The 16,240-nt window shown below is 36.1% G+C and overlaps 1 protein-coding gene across 1 annotated transcript; it reads left to right on the top strand.

Annotated features, from left to right (window-relative positions):
* The first annotated feature begins 6,897 nt into the window (after positions 1 to 6,897).
* Positions 6,898 to 9,291, top strand: LOC136829375 (uncharacterized). The gene is made up of 3 exons (XM_067087822.1): positions 6,898 to 7,019; positions 7,762 to 8,005; positions 8,577 to 9,291. Exons 2-3 carry the CDS (start codon positions 7,768 to 7,770, stop codon positions 8,756 to 8,758), a joined length of 420 nt encoding a protein of 139 aa, XP_066943923.1. The 5' UTR covers positions 6,898 to 7,019; positions 7,762 to 7,767; the 3' UTR covers positions 8,759 to 9,291.
* The last annotated feature ends 6,949 nt before the right edge of the window (positions 9,292 to 16,240 follow it).

Here is a 16,240-nt window from a genome sequence, read left to right as displayed (position 1 = left end):
CAAAAAACTCCCCAGTACAAAGGTCATAGAAAAGTGAGCTTAAGGTACAATCTAGGTAAGGGTGGTCCTAGCAAAACCTACCCTGTTTGATATGCCTCTAAACTGAAATTCTTACCCCTTTTGATGGTTGGTTCTTTGGGAACAACAACTCCTGCTCTCTTGCTTCCCTCCCTAGTATGCCTTCTTACTTTAACAAAGAGAAAGCTTCTTTTTATCTTTCTATTAAATCAAGGAAGGGAGGTCGAACAGTGATTATGAATATTTATAATAATATGTATATACATTATTTATACAACTTATGCCTCTCTTGAAAGCCGAATGGTAAGAGTACTCATCACTGTAGTCAAGAGGTTGTTGCTGTCGTTGGATTGAACCTGCCAGGTGACGGACCACTTTTCACTTATAATTCCACTTCATTATTATTGCTGAGGTAGAGCAAACTGGATATTAAATGACTTCTGTGGCTTAATGTTTGTGAATAAAAAGTGTTACAGTGATGTGTTAAAAATTGTATGTATATATAAATAATTTTTTATCACATCTCCGTAACACTTTTTATCCACAAACATTAATCTACAAAAGTCGTTTAATATCCAGTTTGCTCTACCTCGGAAATAATACCGAAGCGGAATTATAATTGACACGTGGTTTGTCACTTGGCAGATTCGATCCACCGACAGCAACAACCTCCGACTTTTGACGATGATAAAAAACGATGATATAATATATATATATATATATATATATATATATATATATATATATATATATATATATATATATATATATATATATATATATATATATACAGTATATATATATATATATATATTATATACTATATATATATATTATATATATATAATGTATATATATATATATATATATATATATATGTATATATATATATATGTATATATACTGTGTGTTTGTGATGATAAACCGTTTACCCTAATACGTATTGGCTACAGAATGAATAAACGATAATTTGCGCAAAATTTATCATTCAATCTCGGCACAAAGTATAAGCATCAAGTGCATAAAACTCACAAAATTATCCAATATATATATAACTGCACAAAAACACTTTAGCAACACGTTGAACATTCTCGCACTCACTGTGCCATTTTCCTTTACCTTACACACACAGTCACACACACACACAGACACACACATATTTGCTTCTTGGATATTATGACCTTTCCCTAACATTTCCTAAGCCTTTTTTCTCGCTATAATGTGGTTCGGATTCCACAATAAGCTGTAGGACCCGTTGCTAAGTAACCAATTGGTTCTTAGCCACGTAAAATAGGTCTAATCCTTCGGGCCGGCCCTAGGAGAGCTGTTAATCAGCTCAGTGGTCTGGTAAAACTAAGATATACTTAACTCTTTTTTTTCTCCTTTTTACCCCAAATCTGCTTTCTATCCACAAGACAGGAACACATTAGCTTTCTGGTTCTCAGCAATGTTTCTGGATGAGGTAGCTAGCCCCCATGCCCTTTTCCATGATTCTCACAACCCACTACAACCAGGGGCTGGCTGTCCTTGAGGCAAGCCTCAAGAATGAAGGCGCAAGAACTGGGAACTAAATAAATAAATAAACAAATAAATATATATGCAAAGCAATTATATATATACAGAACAATTATAACAATTATACATAAATTTATATATATATATATATATATATATATATATATATATATATAAATATAAATATATATTACAATAAAGAAAATATACAGAAAGTTACAATGTCTTTTTTTCTTTAATAGTTTAGTTAGGGGATTTTAGTTACTTAAGATTTGTTCTATTAATGAATGAAAAATGTTGTAGAGGCCATGTTTTATTTTTCCCCCTTTTTCAGCTAGGGATACACTCAAATGAAATGAGTCAGATTTTCTTCACCCTTACATTTTCTTATGCCTGATTGAAGTTTTAAAGAAATAACTCAAAACATTCATTTTCATATGTTTATAATTGATTGTTATATACTCAATCATAATTTCACTATCAGATGCACATTTCCTTATTAAATAAAATTTTTTAAATAGATTATGTGCAGAAATCATTGTTTTGCTCTATTTAATGCCATTTTTATAATATGAATACATTAATTGTCTAATATATCTTTATAGGCATCAAAATTGCCCTTTGCAATGGTTACATATTAAAAATAATGATGGAATTGTTGTAAATTTCAACCTAGATTTAATATATATTTATATATATATATATATATATATATATATATATATATATATATATATATATATATATATATAATAATGCATTTCAACTTAATATTAAAAATTAAACTATCTTGAAATGTCTTTACAGTAAGAAATGGTGGACCTCGCAAATTAAACACTAGCCTATCAGAGTGCCCTGACTTCTGACAAGCCTCAGGACCTGATTCACTGTGAGCCAACAGGTACTAGAGTTTTAAAAAGTCCCAAACAGCCTGTGTATGAGAATGAAACGGGTCCTCACTTGGTATGAAAGATATTCCTAATCACAAACACACTTACAGTATATGGGTGTGTGTACTTATATTTATATTTTATTTAGATTTTGTATATATTTGTATATATATATACATATATATACCAAGCTAAATAAAAATGTTTCTTTTTCTTTACAGTAAAAATGGTCTCTTTACACTTTATCAGTGGTTCTGATCGCTTCCTTCATTTGCCTTGCAAACGGGGCCGCAGCTAAGGACATTTTCATTGAGGCTTGAGGTCCTTTAACTGTTAAGACTTCTGAGAGATTAGAATTTGAGAATAGCTGTGACGAAGATAAAAGCCAAGATGAGAATGAGAAACACTGTTCCTAATTTAGTGAGACGAAAGTTGTTCATTTGTTTTGTTAGACCCAGGAAAGTTTCTTTCGAAAACTTATTGCGATAATTTATCTCTACAGCTTCGACACCGGTGACATTGCGTCAAGCAGGATTGGAACAAAGAGCAAACGCAGGCGATTAAACAGTATTTTCAATGTTAGTGGAAAAAATAAAAGTTACCCAGTGACACCGTAGTAATGGCACAGAGGCAAACACAGGCTATTAAACATATATAAATATATTTTTTTTTTATGTCAGGGAAAAACTCCAGAAAGTCACTTTGGTTATTCAGGGTCCTACTTGTCTGAAGTGTTCGTTGCAAAATATTTATGACTAAAACAATTACTTACTGATTATTTGGCAGGTTCTGTGTTTAACAAGTGGAAGTTGAGCATCATTAATGGCGGCCTATATCTTCTTCTTGTTCCTTACAGCACGTCGGCCCGGAAGTTGCCCAAAGACCGGATGGCAGGCATCCGTATTGAATCGGTTCTGCGCCAAACCAGACGGCCAGTCATGCAAGAAATGACGGAAACTACGAACGGGGTCATAAATGCTGTTACACTGCCGATACTCAGCACCGCATCTGCCGCAGAGCTGTTAACAATGAGTCTCATCCACTGATTCTGAAAAACCGAGTAAGACCTAGAGCGCGAGATATCTGTTATATGAACTTCGATCATCGGGTTATTACACGTATAATGTCTATTATCATCATTCCTCCACGAGTGTAAAACTTTGAAAACGAGAACTATTGATGTAAGAAAATGTGACGTTTATTTTACGTAATTCTGTGTAAAAATCGATAATTTGATTGGGGATGGGGAGTGGGTCGGAGGTGGCAAGTTAATGACGTCAGACGCTTTAGAATTAGACCTATTAGATATATCTTCAAACGATATTACACATTGTGGCTGCTACAGATACCTCTTGAATTGTTAGGAAAGAAGTAAACTGTTACTCGTTAAAGAAAGTTATTACTTTAAAATGAACATCTTTAGAGAAATGGCAATTCATTTTAGAAATTCCCGCCTCAGTTTTCAAGCATGTACAGCCGCTTCAGGGACATTACCTTTTCTCAGCGATATAAATGATAAACAGAGCAGTTTTCTCATGGTTGATGTCTTTCATTTTCCGATATAATTCCACTGGATAGGAAGCAAATGGCTTCAGCTAAGCCATCAAACAAAGAAGAAAGAAAAATTCAAATACTTTTCGAGATACAAATACTGCTCAGATTTGTGCATTTACTGTATTTATCCAGTATTCACCAAAAGTTCGTTCTCTACTTACGGTCGTCTATCTGGCTTTCAGACTGATGTGATACATCCGCTATCAGTTCCTGAAGTGTATTAATGACTTGTTATAGCACAGCGTGGATTTACCCAAGGACTTCGCCATTCGTAAGAATGCACATAATGATCTTGCACTTGCTAATGAATTTAAGTGATCTTAAACCATATTTAGTTAGGTCTTGCTCTACTGATGGTAAAAACTAAAAAGCTGGGTGGGGATGATTACAGTATGTGGACAGATACGAATTCTAAACAGACGGAAGTTTGTCAACGAGACGGGTTAACGATCCTGTGTAAAAAAGCTATTTTTTCCTCTTCATTCTATATTGTTAGGTGTATTTAGGTTGAATAGCACTTTCACGATGTCAGCTTCGGCGTCGGTGACCCTGGTAGTTGTGACGCAGAAAATCTACAATCAATAAATCTCAGTTATAGCGTCTTTTTCAAGGAACCATGACAGCTATACAGCTGGTGGTCTGGTCAGCAAAAATAAGCATCGCTAGGTCTGGTCACTACCTGGGTGGGTGACCGTGAAATGCCATAGGCGACAGGCTGGCTTAAATAAGGGGTGATAACGAATGCTGTTCCACAATGCCTGCAAAGCTCAAAATGGAGAGGGTCTCCCTTAATGACCAATATTAATAAAATTGAAAATAAAATTGACAAAGTAAGAATTAAACTTACGTTCTGAACTGAAATGGTCGATGATTTATTACGTCGTATAAACTGCGTCATGCATAATGAATGCCTCGTTCAATGTCAAACGACTTTTGTACGTTCAGCAATTGAAACCGGACTGAAAATATTCTGCAAAATACTTTGCCAATGGCTCATAGAATATCCTGCATTGTGTAAGAATTCAGATGGGTAACACTGAGCCACGAATAGTGTTGAGCTCTCTGAAGACAAGAACGCACACACACACACACACACACACACACACTAAATACCGGTCCTGGTCGTTTCGGCCGTAAGTCACTTTAGGCCGATAACATCCAAAACAATGTAAGACGTTATGTTTATGGTATTTATCGTTATGTTTATGGTATTTACCATTATTATTTCATGTTTTACGTACATCCCCAAGGGGCTGGTACTAAACACGGCGCCCATTTTTCACGTAAACGTGCTTACGGCCGAAACGACCCGAATGCCTAAATGCAAGGTAGAGTGCAACTGACACAATAAACCACTTCTTAAAAAAAAACCCTGCCCTGCTAGAAATAAAAGTTGTTGAAAACCTCAACATCGGCCTAAACTACAGAAGTGAATTTATCCAAACTCGCCTGTCAGGGTTTTCTGAGTTTTGTTTACGTTCCTGGTACCTCTCGAGCAGCCCTTATGTCATCCATGTTGGTGCTACAGAGACTCCCTAGGCTTATGGGTTCTTTACTGAAATATTAACGAACATATGAAGGGACTTGTTAGGTATAAGCTCTCGCTCTTTAATTATTTCAAATACCTGGAAATTCCTTCCCCAAATTTTATTTTAGTTTTAAGAAAATCTACAGATTTGTTCCTTCTTTCAACTCCCTTACTTCTTGCTGGAAGCCTTCACTACCCTCTCAGTTTCTGTGCTTGGGAAAACCACCATGTACACCACACTTAGTAGCTCCATTCCTTCAATAATATGGGGAAGTCATAATGGCTCGCTTTTTGCGTTCCTCATGAACTGAACAAAAAAATCGCTTCTAATTCGTTTGAATAAATCCTAAAAACCATTTCCTCTCATATGACCTCTTCGTTTCTCTTCTTTTATTCCTCCCTCACCTATTCTCATGCAGTTCTAACAATGGCACCGTGAATCGCAAATGGGCTGACATTAAAGTATATAAAAGCGTATCATTCTGCTTGAATGCAAGTACATTTTACCACGCCTGCCATCATATATGCGACAATTTCAGCAACCTCGTAACCCACAACATATGTAAGCTGCCAGAGACTTTCAAACCTTACTAATGTGCTACTGCTTTGTGTTTCCAACATCATCAATTGTTGCCTCTAGTGTTCTGTTAAGATATTTCCGGCAATATTCATTTACCAGGATCGTGTTATTAATGTCATTGGGTGATGCCCCTCTCATGTTGCAAAAAAAAAAAAAAAAACTTTGGAGCGTTCAGCAAATCGAAAGTTCTGGACAACGGCAATCTTCGGAATAAGCAGAAACATTACGTGGTGAATACGTTGTTTCAACTTTTTCACGGATGGCAAGAAGCAAGACGATGTCAGGCAAAAAGGGGAAGGAGTTAAAATCAAACGGTTGGCGTTGGTTTGTAGTCGAGCAAGCTAAGTGAGCCGTGGCTAGGGCATGTTTAATTTTGTTTTAATATATATACTATGGCTGCTGGGACAGGTGACTTAGTCTCCCCTACCTTACGCAGCTTTGAAATAAGAGAGAAAATAAACTGTGAAGGAAGCAATTGAATTTTTCATTTATGGTTCGATCTTAGAAATATCACTCCCTTAAACTAATTAACATACTTGAATTTATATGATTAGCATCATGATAATAATAATCTTCTTAAGATTTCTCTGTTGATAAAGAATCATTAGTGCTTTCCAATTTTGCCTTCTGCGAGATAAGCTCGAGTGCTTACGATAATGGGAAGGTAAGTCTAGGTCACTGTCGGGAAACCCTTCCTCCAACACCCCTAAAGTTCTCCCTCAACCCCCACCACCTCTCAAGGTCAATACCCCCACCGCATTCAGGTGAAACCAAATTCGTGCAATTGTCGCTTTCCTACTCTAGAGGTTTATGGCAACTACACACGCACACATTTACGCACCCAGTTACATATAAAGTAATAATCTCTCCGAACTTCATCATTTTAGTGTTGGAACTCGTGCTACGTTCTCCGGCGCAACCTAGGAGTAGACAAGTAAGTACATGTATAAGGTTCGGGTAATGTTTTTCCCTGATGATATAGAGATTTTGCTTATCGTAACGGACTTTGTTCGTGCCTGTAAATGTCATCAAGGGAACGGTGACTCTTTGATCGCGGAGTACAGCATATTTCCATTTGACAATCCATACTTTAAAAAAAGTATTTTGATATAGATTATGGACATTTTAAGAAAAAAAAATTATTAATACGTAGATGATTGCTTCATTTCAAGAATCTGAATTATTTTATAACATGTTTTGAAGTATTATCATTTTACAAATTGCTGAATGACTAACATGATTATGTAGATTTAACACATTATGCAATTTGTCTTAGCCATATTTAAACACTATTATCTCCACAGACTATAAAGTAAATCAGTCACCATACAATAAATTCCCAACTTTTGTGTTCCCTTATCTGTTTGGATACGTTTTCTACGGAAAATCTTAAATCCGAATTTGGGAAAGAATAAAAAACTCTCCCTCCACGTCAAGATTCGTACCTGTATCCTACGAGGTAGCGCTATTTATAGTGTTCAGTACTAGACCGAGACTTGATTCTTTGCGAGAAGAAATAGCTTTTTAATTCCATTCCAAAGTTCAGATCATAAATTTTCACTGGACAAAAATACATAAAAAAACTATGGAACCAAGAAGTCGAGAATTCAGTTGTATTAACATAGATGCAACGAACGTTACCAGTAGATTTCATGTCACTTTATTTTCCTTGACAGTACAGAATGGCCATCGTTACCATCCTTCCGTTGGTTTTGGCGGTGTCCTCCGCCTTCCTTGCAAATGGCGTCTCTGCCACTGGGTTAGATATTGACCCTTGGGTCAGTGTCATCAACTGCTTTGTCCCCCCCTGTCCTCCTTGCATCCCCCGAGACCACGAAGAGATTCCCGGGTGCCGCAACTTCTGCGACAAACCTGGGCAACCTGGACAGTACTTCTGCTGCGACGAGGATCAAGGTCCAGGTAAGTCACTGACTGATTAAGTCATTGATAGATTAAGTCATTGAATGATTTTGATTCCTGTCCTCTAACGTCGTAACGACTATGTTGGTGAGTCAGGGTAAAGTATGAGTCACTGTTAAGTCTGTCCTCATTTAAGTAAAAGCAGCGTCAATAAAAATAGAAAAGTTGGTGAATCATTATTCCCAAGGAAGCATTTACTGGACCGATAATCATTCCTGTAACTCTTATAGAAATATCAAATCCAAATTCTTAGATTTCATGAGCTGTCAAAAACTACAGAATCTTACAGGTGATTCAAGAATTTTAATCGCTGGATTGTAGACCATCCTATTAAAACTGTCTCTAGATACTACCTTAATACCTCACTGCGCAGCAGCAAGTCAGAATTTACTAAAACACTTTGCATTTCAAAACAGATTCCTCTATAACTTCTTAAGTTGCTCGTAGACTTAGCATGTTGATATTAGCACGGACTAGGTCAGGTTTATAGAAAATACATTGCTTTGTGACCTTCCTATCTAGGTCGAAGTTCTTCATTCACTAACAATAACTCTTCTTCACTCTTCTGCAGGAAGTCGACGAGGAACCTGCCCAAAAACAAACTTCCTAGAAGACGAAATCAATGTGCTATGCTCCAAACCAGAGAGAATATTGTGCAAAAGCGACCGCAACTGTGGGCACGGCCAGAAATGCTGTTACACAGCCGATACGCAGCATCGTATCTGTCGCAAAGTGGCCTATGGTGCCAACTGATTAACATCTGCTGAATAATACATACCGTAGATCGCAGATTCCAAAAACATTCGCATCTTCTACTTTTCGGTGAAGTCAAGTTCCTACTACTGACGATATTTTGACGTCGCAATTGTCTCTATGGTACTACTGGAGGAATCTCTATGGCACTACTGGATGAATCTCTGTGGTAATAATAGAAGAATCTCTATGGTACTACTGGATGAATCTCTATGGTACTACTGGATGAATCTCTATGGTACTACGGGAGGAATCTCTATGGTACTACGGGGGGAATCTCTATGGTACTACAGTGGGACCTTTACAATACATTAAGCACAAGTTCTCTAATCCACGTATGTAAGCTGATTGTTGTTACATCCAATAATAAGAAATTGTTCCCAACTAAAATGATAACTACACGTCAGTCCGGCTTACAGATACTGCACGCTGAACTTATTTAATCTATATATGGTGCTCACACTTTGTGAACTAACACAATGTTTTTGGTAAAGAATATTGTAATTTCTAAGCCATAAATACTGTTGAGTTAATATGACTTATTTTTCCTGTAAGTAATCCTTATCCTGTTAATGTGTTTACAATATATGCATATATTTCTGTATATACATATATATATATGTATACACATACACGACAATATGAAGACCATTTTCCTCTTGGCATAGATAAAACTCTAACAACGTATTTTCTTTCAATGGTAATTTTTACAAACAAAAATTTGGCTGTAGCATGGGCAGTCCCCTGTCACCCCTTCTAGCAAACTTGTACATGGAATATTTCGAAGTAGAAATTTTGCCGTCTATCAAACCCCGTAATATGATCTGGCTTAGATACGCAGATGATATTTTACTTTCTTGGACAATAGCTGAGGAGACTTTAATGAATTTTTTAATGGGCTAAATTCGCTAGTTCCGACCATAAAATTCAAAACAGAATGGGAAAAGGACGGAAAATTGCCGTTCCTAGATGTGCTGATCATAAGAGAACAGAACAGATATGCTTTCACAGTATATAGGAAACCCACTTTCGCTGTTTCCTATATTCATTTCTTAAGCTACCACGATGTCTCCGTAAAGATCATGGTAGGGTGCAACTTATTTCTCAGGGGACTTAGAATATGTTCAAATGGGTACCTACTGTAGATAAAGAATTCAACACGATCCGCCAACACCTAACGCAACTGCTCTATCCACAACACATTATCGAGAGGGCTATTAACAAAATGAATAAAATATACTACAGAGGTCCCACTCACAACTGACAAATAGATTTTAATAACAAAATAAAGCTCCCGTACGACGAAACATTCAATAAGCCACAGAACAACTCAGGTCTAACAATCCTTTTATTTTCCATTATCCCAAATCCATCGGGAGCTCGCTCATTAAGGTATACTTAAATAAAAAAAAAAGGGGAAGAAGCTGGAGTTTACAAGATTCCATACAGCAATTGTAATGAGATTTACGTGGTGGAGACCGGTAGATCCCTCTCGCAAAGATTAATAGAGCACGAAAGATCAGTACGGTATGCTTCAGAGAGTTCGGGGATTTTCCTACATATCACAGATAAAGGCCATTCCATAAATTGGAGTGGGGCGGAGCTGGTTTTCAAAAGTAGCTGTCCATACAAAAGAAAGATGCTGGAATCTGCTATCATTAATCAAACCAACAATATGAACTTGTCAGGAGGACATTGTTGGGTTAATCCTCAGGCCTCTTCTCAAGCAGGTATTCCAGGAAACACGATCACCAGACGCATCGCCAAACGGGAGCTAATGAGGCCAAAAACCATTAGGGAATTGTTTATTTTCCCTCTTTCTTGAAAAACGGTCACCTGCATACCATCAGAGACTTAATGCCACACCTATATATGCCTTGTATATATACTCTTGTAACATTTCATCTGTCCATATTTTACTAGTGAACAGGGACACAGAAGGAAGTGCTCGAAATATCTGGTTGCAACGTTCAAATAGTGTTTTATGGGCCTTTTTATCTTCATATTATACTGTCGTATCACAGTAAAAGACATTCATATACACACACGCACACACACACACACACATATATATACAGTATATATATACATTAAGTTAAGTGTACCTTAGTTTTATCAGACCACTGAGCTGATTAACAGCTCTCCTAGGGCTGGCCCGAAGGATTAGACTTATTTTATGTGGCTAAGAACCAACTGGTTACTTAGCAACGGGACCTACAGCTTATTGTGGAATCCGAGGTATGTATATATATATATATATATATATATATATATATATATAGAGAGAGAGAGAGAGAGAGAGAGAGAGAGAGAGAGAGAGAGAGAGAGAGAGAAAGAGCGATGGTTTAGGTAACTATAGATTAGTGCATTTAAAAGCATCATAAGAGGAAACTATCAGCCATAAAAGGCGAAAAAAAAGAAACAGCACCCACCTGATGGAGTAAATTGGGCGCCGAGAGGTGGACCTCCTGCTTCGAGTTCAGGAAATTATGACGGAGAGGTGGATTTAAAAGCCACTTAGATTTATTTGTATCTCTCTCTCTCTCTCTCTCACACACACACACACACACACACACACACACACACACACACACACACATATATATATATATATATATATATATATATATATATATATATATATATATATATTAATAACAGGACCTCATTTAAACTGGATGGTATCCAGACGATGAGGACAGTTAGTCCTGAAAGCTTTTCCTGAATAAATATCTCCGCTAGATACCTGCCAGTTTAAATGAGGTCCTGTTATTATTATTTCACACACACACACACACACACACACACACACACACACACACACATATATATATATATATATATATATATATATATATATATATATATATATACATACATATATATACATTTACATATATGAATATATATTTATGTATATATATATATATATATATATATTATATGTATATATATAAATATATATATATATGTATATATATATACATACACACACACACACATATACATATATATATATATATATATATATATATATATATATATATATATATATATATATATATATATATATATATATATATATATATGTGTGTGTGTGTGTGTGTGTGTGTGTGTGTGTGTGCATGCTGTGCTCGTGTGCGTGAGTGCAGGATGGCTCAATGGCCGGGCGCCTCCCCACCCTATACCTGATGAAGACTAGATGGACTCGTCAATAAAGCTGATTAGCGTTGCCATGTCCTCAGCCCTTCCTCCGGGGGTTGTTTGTTAATGGATTTCCTTCAGCAGATAAAGGCCCGTCCGTTTACAGTATAGTATTATCAGTCTAATTTACTGCATCCAGCAAGAAATCTTTTATTCTGTATAAAAGAAACATTGTGAAATGTCGTAGAATACTCAGAATTTTAGTATTCTATTAGAAGTGGGTATCGTGGGATGTTCAGAGTCTTAATATTCGATGAAGAATGAAAGGCTTATCTAAAAGGCTGATTTAATATTTACAGGTTCATTTATTTGTATTTATGGAACCTTCGTCTGATTTCTTTTATGCAATCTCTCTCTCTCTCTCTCTCTCTCTCTCTCTCTCTCTCTCTCTCTCTCTCTCTCTCTCTCTATTTATATACCTGTCTATCTATCTATCTTCTACAATACTTTTTTCATAAGAAATTAAATGAAAGTTAATCCTAACTTACCTAAAAAGTTCACAACTCCTACTCAGCTGAATTATAAGCTAATCGTGTAGATGAGCTTTTTCTTATATAAAACACAGGAACTCTTCAGAAGGTCAATAAAGAATGAGTGCATATGATAAAAAATAAACTAATACTTTATATGTACGGAGAATGATGATCAGAGAAAAAAATAACAACAGTATGATGTGTCACCTTTAATTTCAAATTTGTTAATAAAACTGAAATAAAAAATCGTCATATTTCTAATATGCAGAATCTTTTCAATGAAAATCAATTGCGTATGATAAATACAAGAAAAAAGAGTCCCATAGACATCTGTCTTAGAGGATGGATGATTATCATGAAACTGGGAAAACAGAAGCCGGGAGAGAATTCCAAAGCTTGGCAGTGGCGAGAAAGAAAGTCATCGTGATGGGGGAACGAAAGATATTCAGTGTCCCCAGTGTGACCTTTACTTAATGTAGCCCTGAGGTGATTTGTAATGTTTATTTCAGGTTTTCATTTGCATAATGATTGAATTATTTGTTTAATGTTTGTATTACAATATAAAGCTACTGTGTCGCTGTCTGGATAGTTTTCATTAAGTTTATATAGAAGGTCAGGTTATAAGAAGTACTGTAGCAATTCTAAAATGTTCTGTGGTTAATTTTTTTCTCCGTTTTATTATTATTATTATTATTATTATTATTATTATTATTATTATTATTATTATTATTATTATTCCTCATCGCACGACGAAATTTGAATCAGACCTCAGTTCGAACATCACAAAAAATTTGTCAGAATTCGAACTCTTGATTAACCCTAGACTGATCATTCACATAACGGACATGATTTGATAATCAGATAGATAACAGTTTCAAAGCTGGGAGGTGTGATCGTTCTCAGCCTAATTACCAGAACGTTATTGAAAGCTGTCTGAAAATAAAGCAAAAAAAAATAATAATAAATAAATAAATTAAGCGGTTCTGCTGAGGTGTCACGATGTCACAGTGCTCAGCAGCAGGCGACTTACACTCTCTAGGAAGTTGTTAACTGTCTTCCTGATACAGTCGTTGGTGCCGAGGACAAAAATTTTTAATTGACTTCTAAGAGGCCATAATATTGCTCTAAAAGTCTAAAGCGTCATCACGTTTGCTGTAGTTGTATGTAGTATTATCTAATTCTTTTTTTTAATATCTGTTTTGGTTTTAGCTTTTGTTTTTCTTATACAAACGTATTGCCTTTAAGTTTTCCTGAAAAATAATAATAATAATAATAATAATAATAATAATAATAATAATAATAATAATAATAATAATAATAGTTGACAAAAAACCGGTTACATAAACCCCAGACGTAAAACAAATGCAAGAAAATGATCCCTCCCTCAGAAATAAATACAAACAGCACAGAGATGTGAGATCTGTATTGTTATGTAAATTCATCTACGTAATCCAGGCTTCAGGGGAAAAAAGAATTACCGGCTGGTGCAGCTTCCATCCAGGAAAACCTATTATAACCAACGCGACATTATTGCATTATCATTCGTTGTTAGAAATAGGAAAATGCACCAGAGAACAAGTACAGGTTCCACCTTTAACGTCATCAGCGGATGTTGAATGAAGTTCCTCCGAAAAAGCCATTCCAGGAACGTCCCTCTCGTACTTGAACCACAACAAATATTTAGAGCACAAAGTTTTGTGAAGGTGGCTGGCTGTATTCGCGTGTACCGAGTCTGGATATTGGCAACAACTCGTTTGTATTCTTCTTGGTCTAGTAATAGCCTGCAGGCATCGTACCATGTAAAAAAAAAAAAAAAGACAACTTTACTCTCCATGTCTAACTGATTTTCAGATACTTAATACATGGTCCTACGCATCTTTTCAAAGAAGAAGAAGTAGAAGAGTGGGAGGAGAAAGCCGAAGAAGAAAAGAGGGGGGGGGGGATGGGAAACGGTGGAGGAAACAGAAAAGTATCGTCGCTGCACATCTTGAAAAAGGTGTTACGCCTAAGGGCCATTAACAAAGCTCTCTCCTTGAGAACTCGAGCAAGATTAAACCAGGCTGCAGAAGTGACCGTGGCGAGAAAAGTAAAAACAATTTCTCAACTTCCTACGTGCCTGCATTTTATTTCTTTTTTTTTATTGTTTCCTGTAATGTAGTGACGTGCTTGGCATGGTGAGGTTACTGTTCTAATGATCTTGAGTGTTTATATATATATATATATATATATATATATATATATATGTGTGTGTGTGTGTGTGTGTGTGTGTGTGTGTGTGTGTGTGTGTGTGTGTGTGTGTGCGCGTGTGTCTGTGTGTGTATGTGTGTGTGTGTGTGTGTGTAGAGAGAGAGAGAGAGAGAGAGAGAGAGAGAGAGACTGATCATTAAGGAACATATAGCAATCTGCATAATTAACAGCAAAGGACAGCCTTTTTTTACACAGGGTTCTGCGTCGTTCACATACTGTACATCGGATTTTAAAGTGGAGATACCTTGCCATTAACGTGGCACTCGAACCAGCTCCCACTAGTGAATCTTCATTGATTTATTCATACTGGTCTACGTAGACTTCCATTGCGCTCTTTATAGCTGTTTTAAAGCATTCAGGCCAAAGTCAGCATTTCCCGGCATTATATTAATTTGATAGGATGGATATTCGTATGTCGAAAGCATTGTCTGTATTACTTTCAAAAGTAAAACTTGTCTTTTTCAGAATAGCTGAATGTTACAAATCGGGAACATTCTGCAAATCATATGGATAAGAGGATTATCACAACGTGTAACAATTTTAAAGACACGACCAGTTAAGGGAAAATCTAGTGACGTAAAATCAGTCACAAATGTCAGCTTCCTTTCACACGTACGATTCAGTGATGTTCCATAGATCCCTGACTTGTATGTGTTATTTTTCTTCTGCCAGTTTCAAACTAATTTCACTTGAAATTTCCCTAAATGCATTTTGGTCTTATAAATTAATGTAAATCTTAATTATGTCTGTAATTAGTCGTAGATACGATATGTAAAATAGTTTTCTTGAATGAAATAACACTTTTATCTAAATGTCATTGACCCTTTCCGAAGGGCTTACTGACAACTGGTGCTTTTTTATAATCAAAAAATGGTTAAGAGCTAGGCCTACTGTCCTTAGATCTTGAATGCAATAGAGTAGGATGTCAAGACTGCTGTCAATATGCCCTTTAAATGACAAGAATAACTCCGTAATATTAAGTAATCGATGGCCATTGATCTTAGAGGAAGGAGGATTCAAGAATGACCGACGAAGAGAAGGGTCTAGCAAGTATCTTTGAACATCTCACCGGCCAGCTGAAATTATTTACATATTTCCTTTATCTCGGCATCACATGTCACTTTATTATTTTTGACCTATTATAAGCTTAGTTCTTCGTCCATTACGAGGATAGAAGTGAAAAAAAAAAACAAATACTGATACGGAGAAAAGAAAACAGCAACAGCGAATGATAAATCGCTGTCATTAAGACACGTACAGAAAACACTTAGCAAGGCGCAGAGAATTGTACTCTGTGGACCTTTTATTTTGTATACTATATAGTTAGGTATCGCATATGGACACACATATAATGCTAATTTCTAATGCTCAGTCACGCTCTATTAGTACCGAGTAACCCATGAACAAAATTAGACACAAGAACGCTCCCATAGTATTCATTCATAACGTTGGTTTTGATGTAAAGGTGTTATCTCACATGATGCATGTACAGCAGGACGATTACCAAGGGTAGCTCTCTGTTTTTCTTTTCTTCTTTTTATCTAAGCAACCTGGATGC

The sequence above is a fragment of the Macrobrachium rosenbergii genome, chromosome 44 (genome assembly GCF_040412425.1).
Source record: "Macrobrachium rosenbergii isolate ZJJX-2024 chromosome 44, ASM4041242v1, whole genome shotgun sequence".
Taxonomy (NCBI): Eukaryota; Metazoa; Arthropoda; class Malacostraca; order Decapoda; family Palaemonidae; genus Macrobrachium; species Macrobrachium rosenbergii.
The sequence above is the reverse complement of the archived record's forward strand: the minus strand, read 5'-3'. Positions and strand labels throughout refer to the sequence as shown.

What these genes read in the sequence shown, in the direction of transcription:
- LOC136829375 (XM_067087822.1), top strand. Translation starts at nt 7,768, where the DNA reads ATGGCCATCGTTACCATCCTTCCGTTGGTTTTGGCGGTGTCCTCCGCC. An exon ending in CGACGAGGATCAAGGTCCAG is followed by an intron (nt 8,006 to 8,576) that starts GTAAGTCACTGA and finishes ACTCTTCTGCAG; the next exon opens with GAAGTCGACGAGGAACCTGC.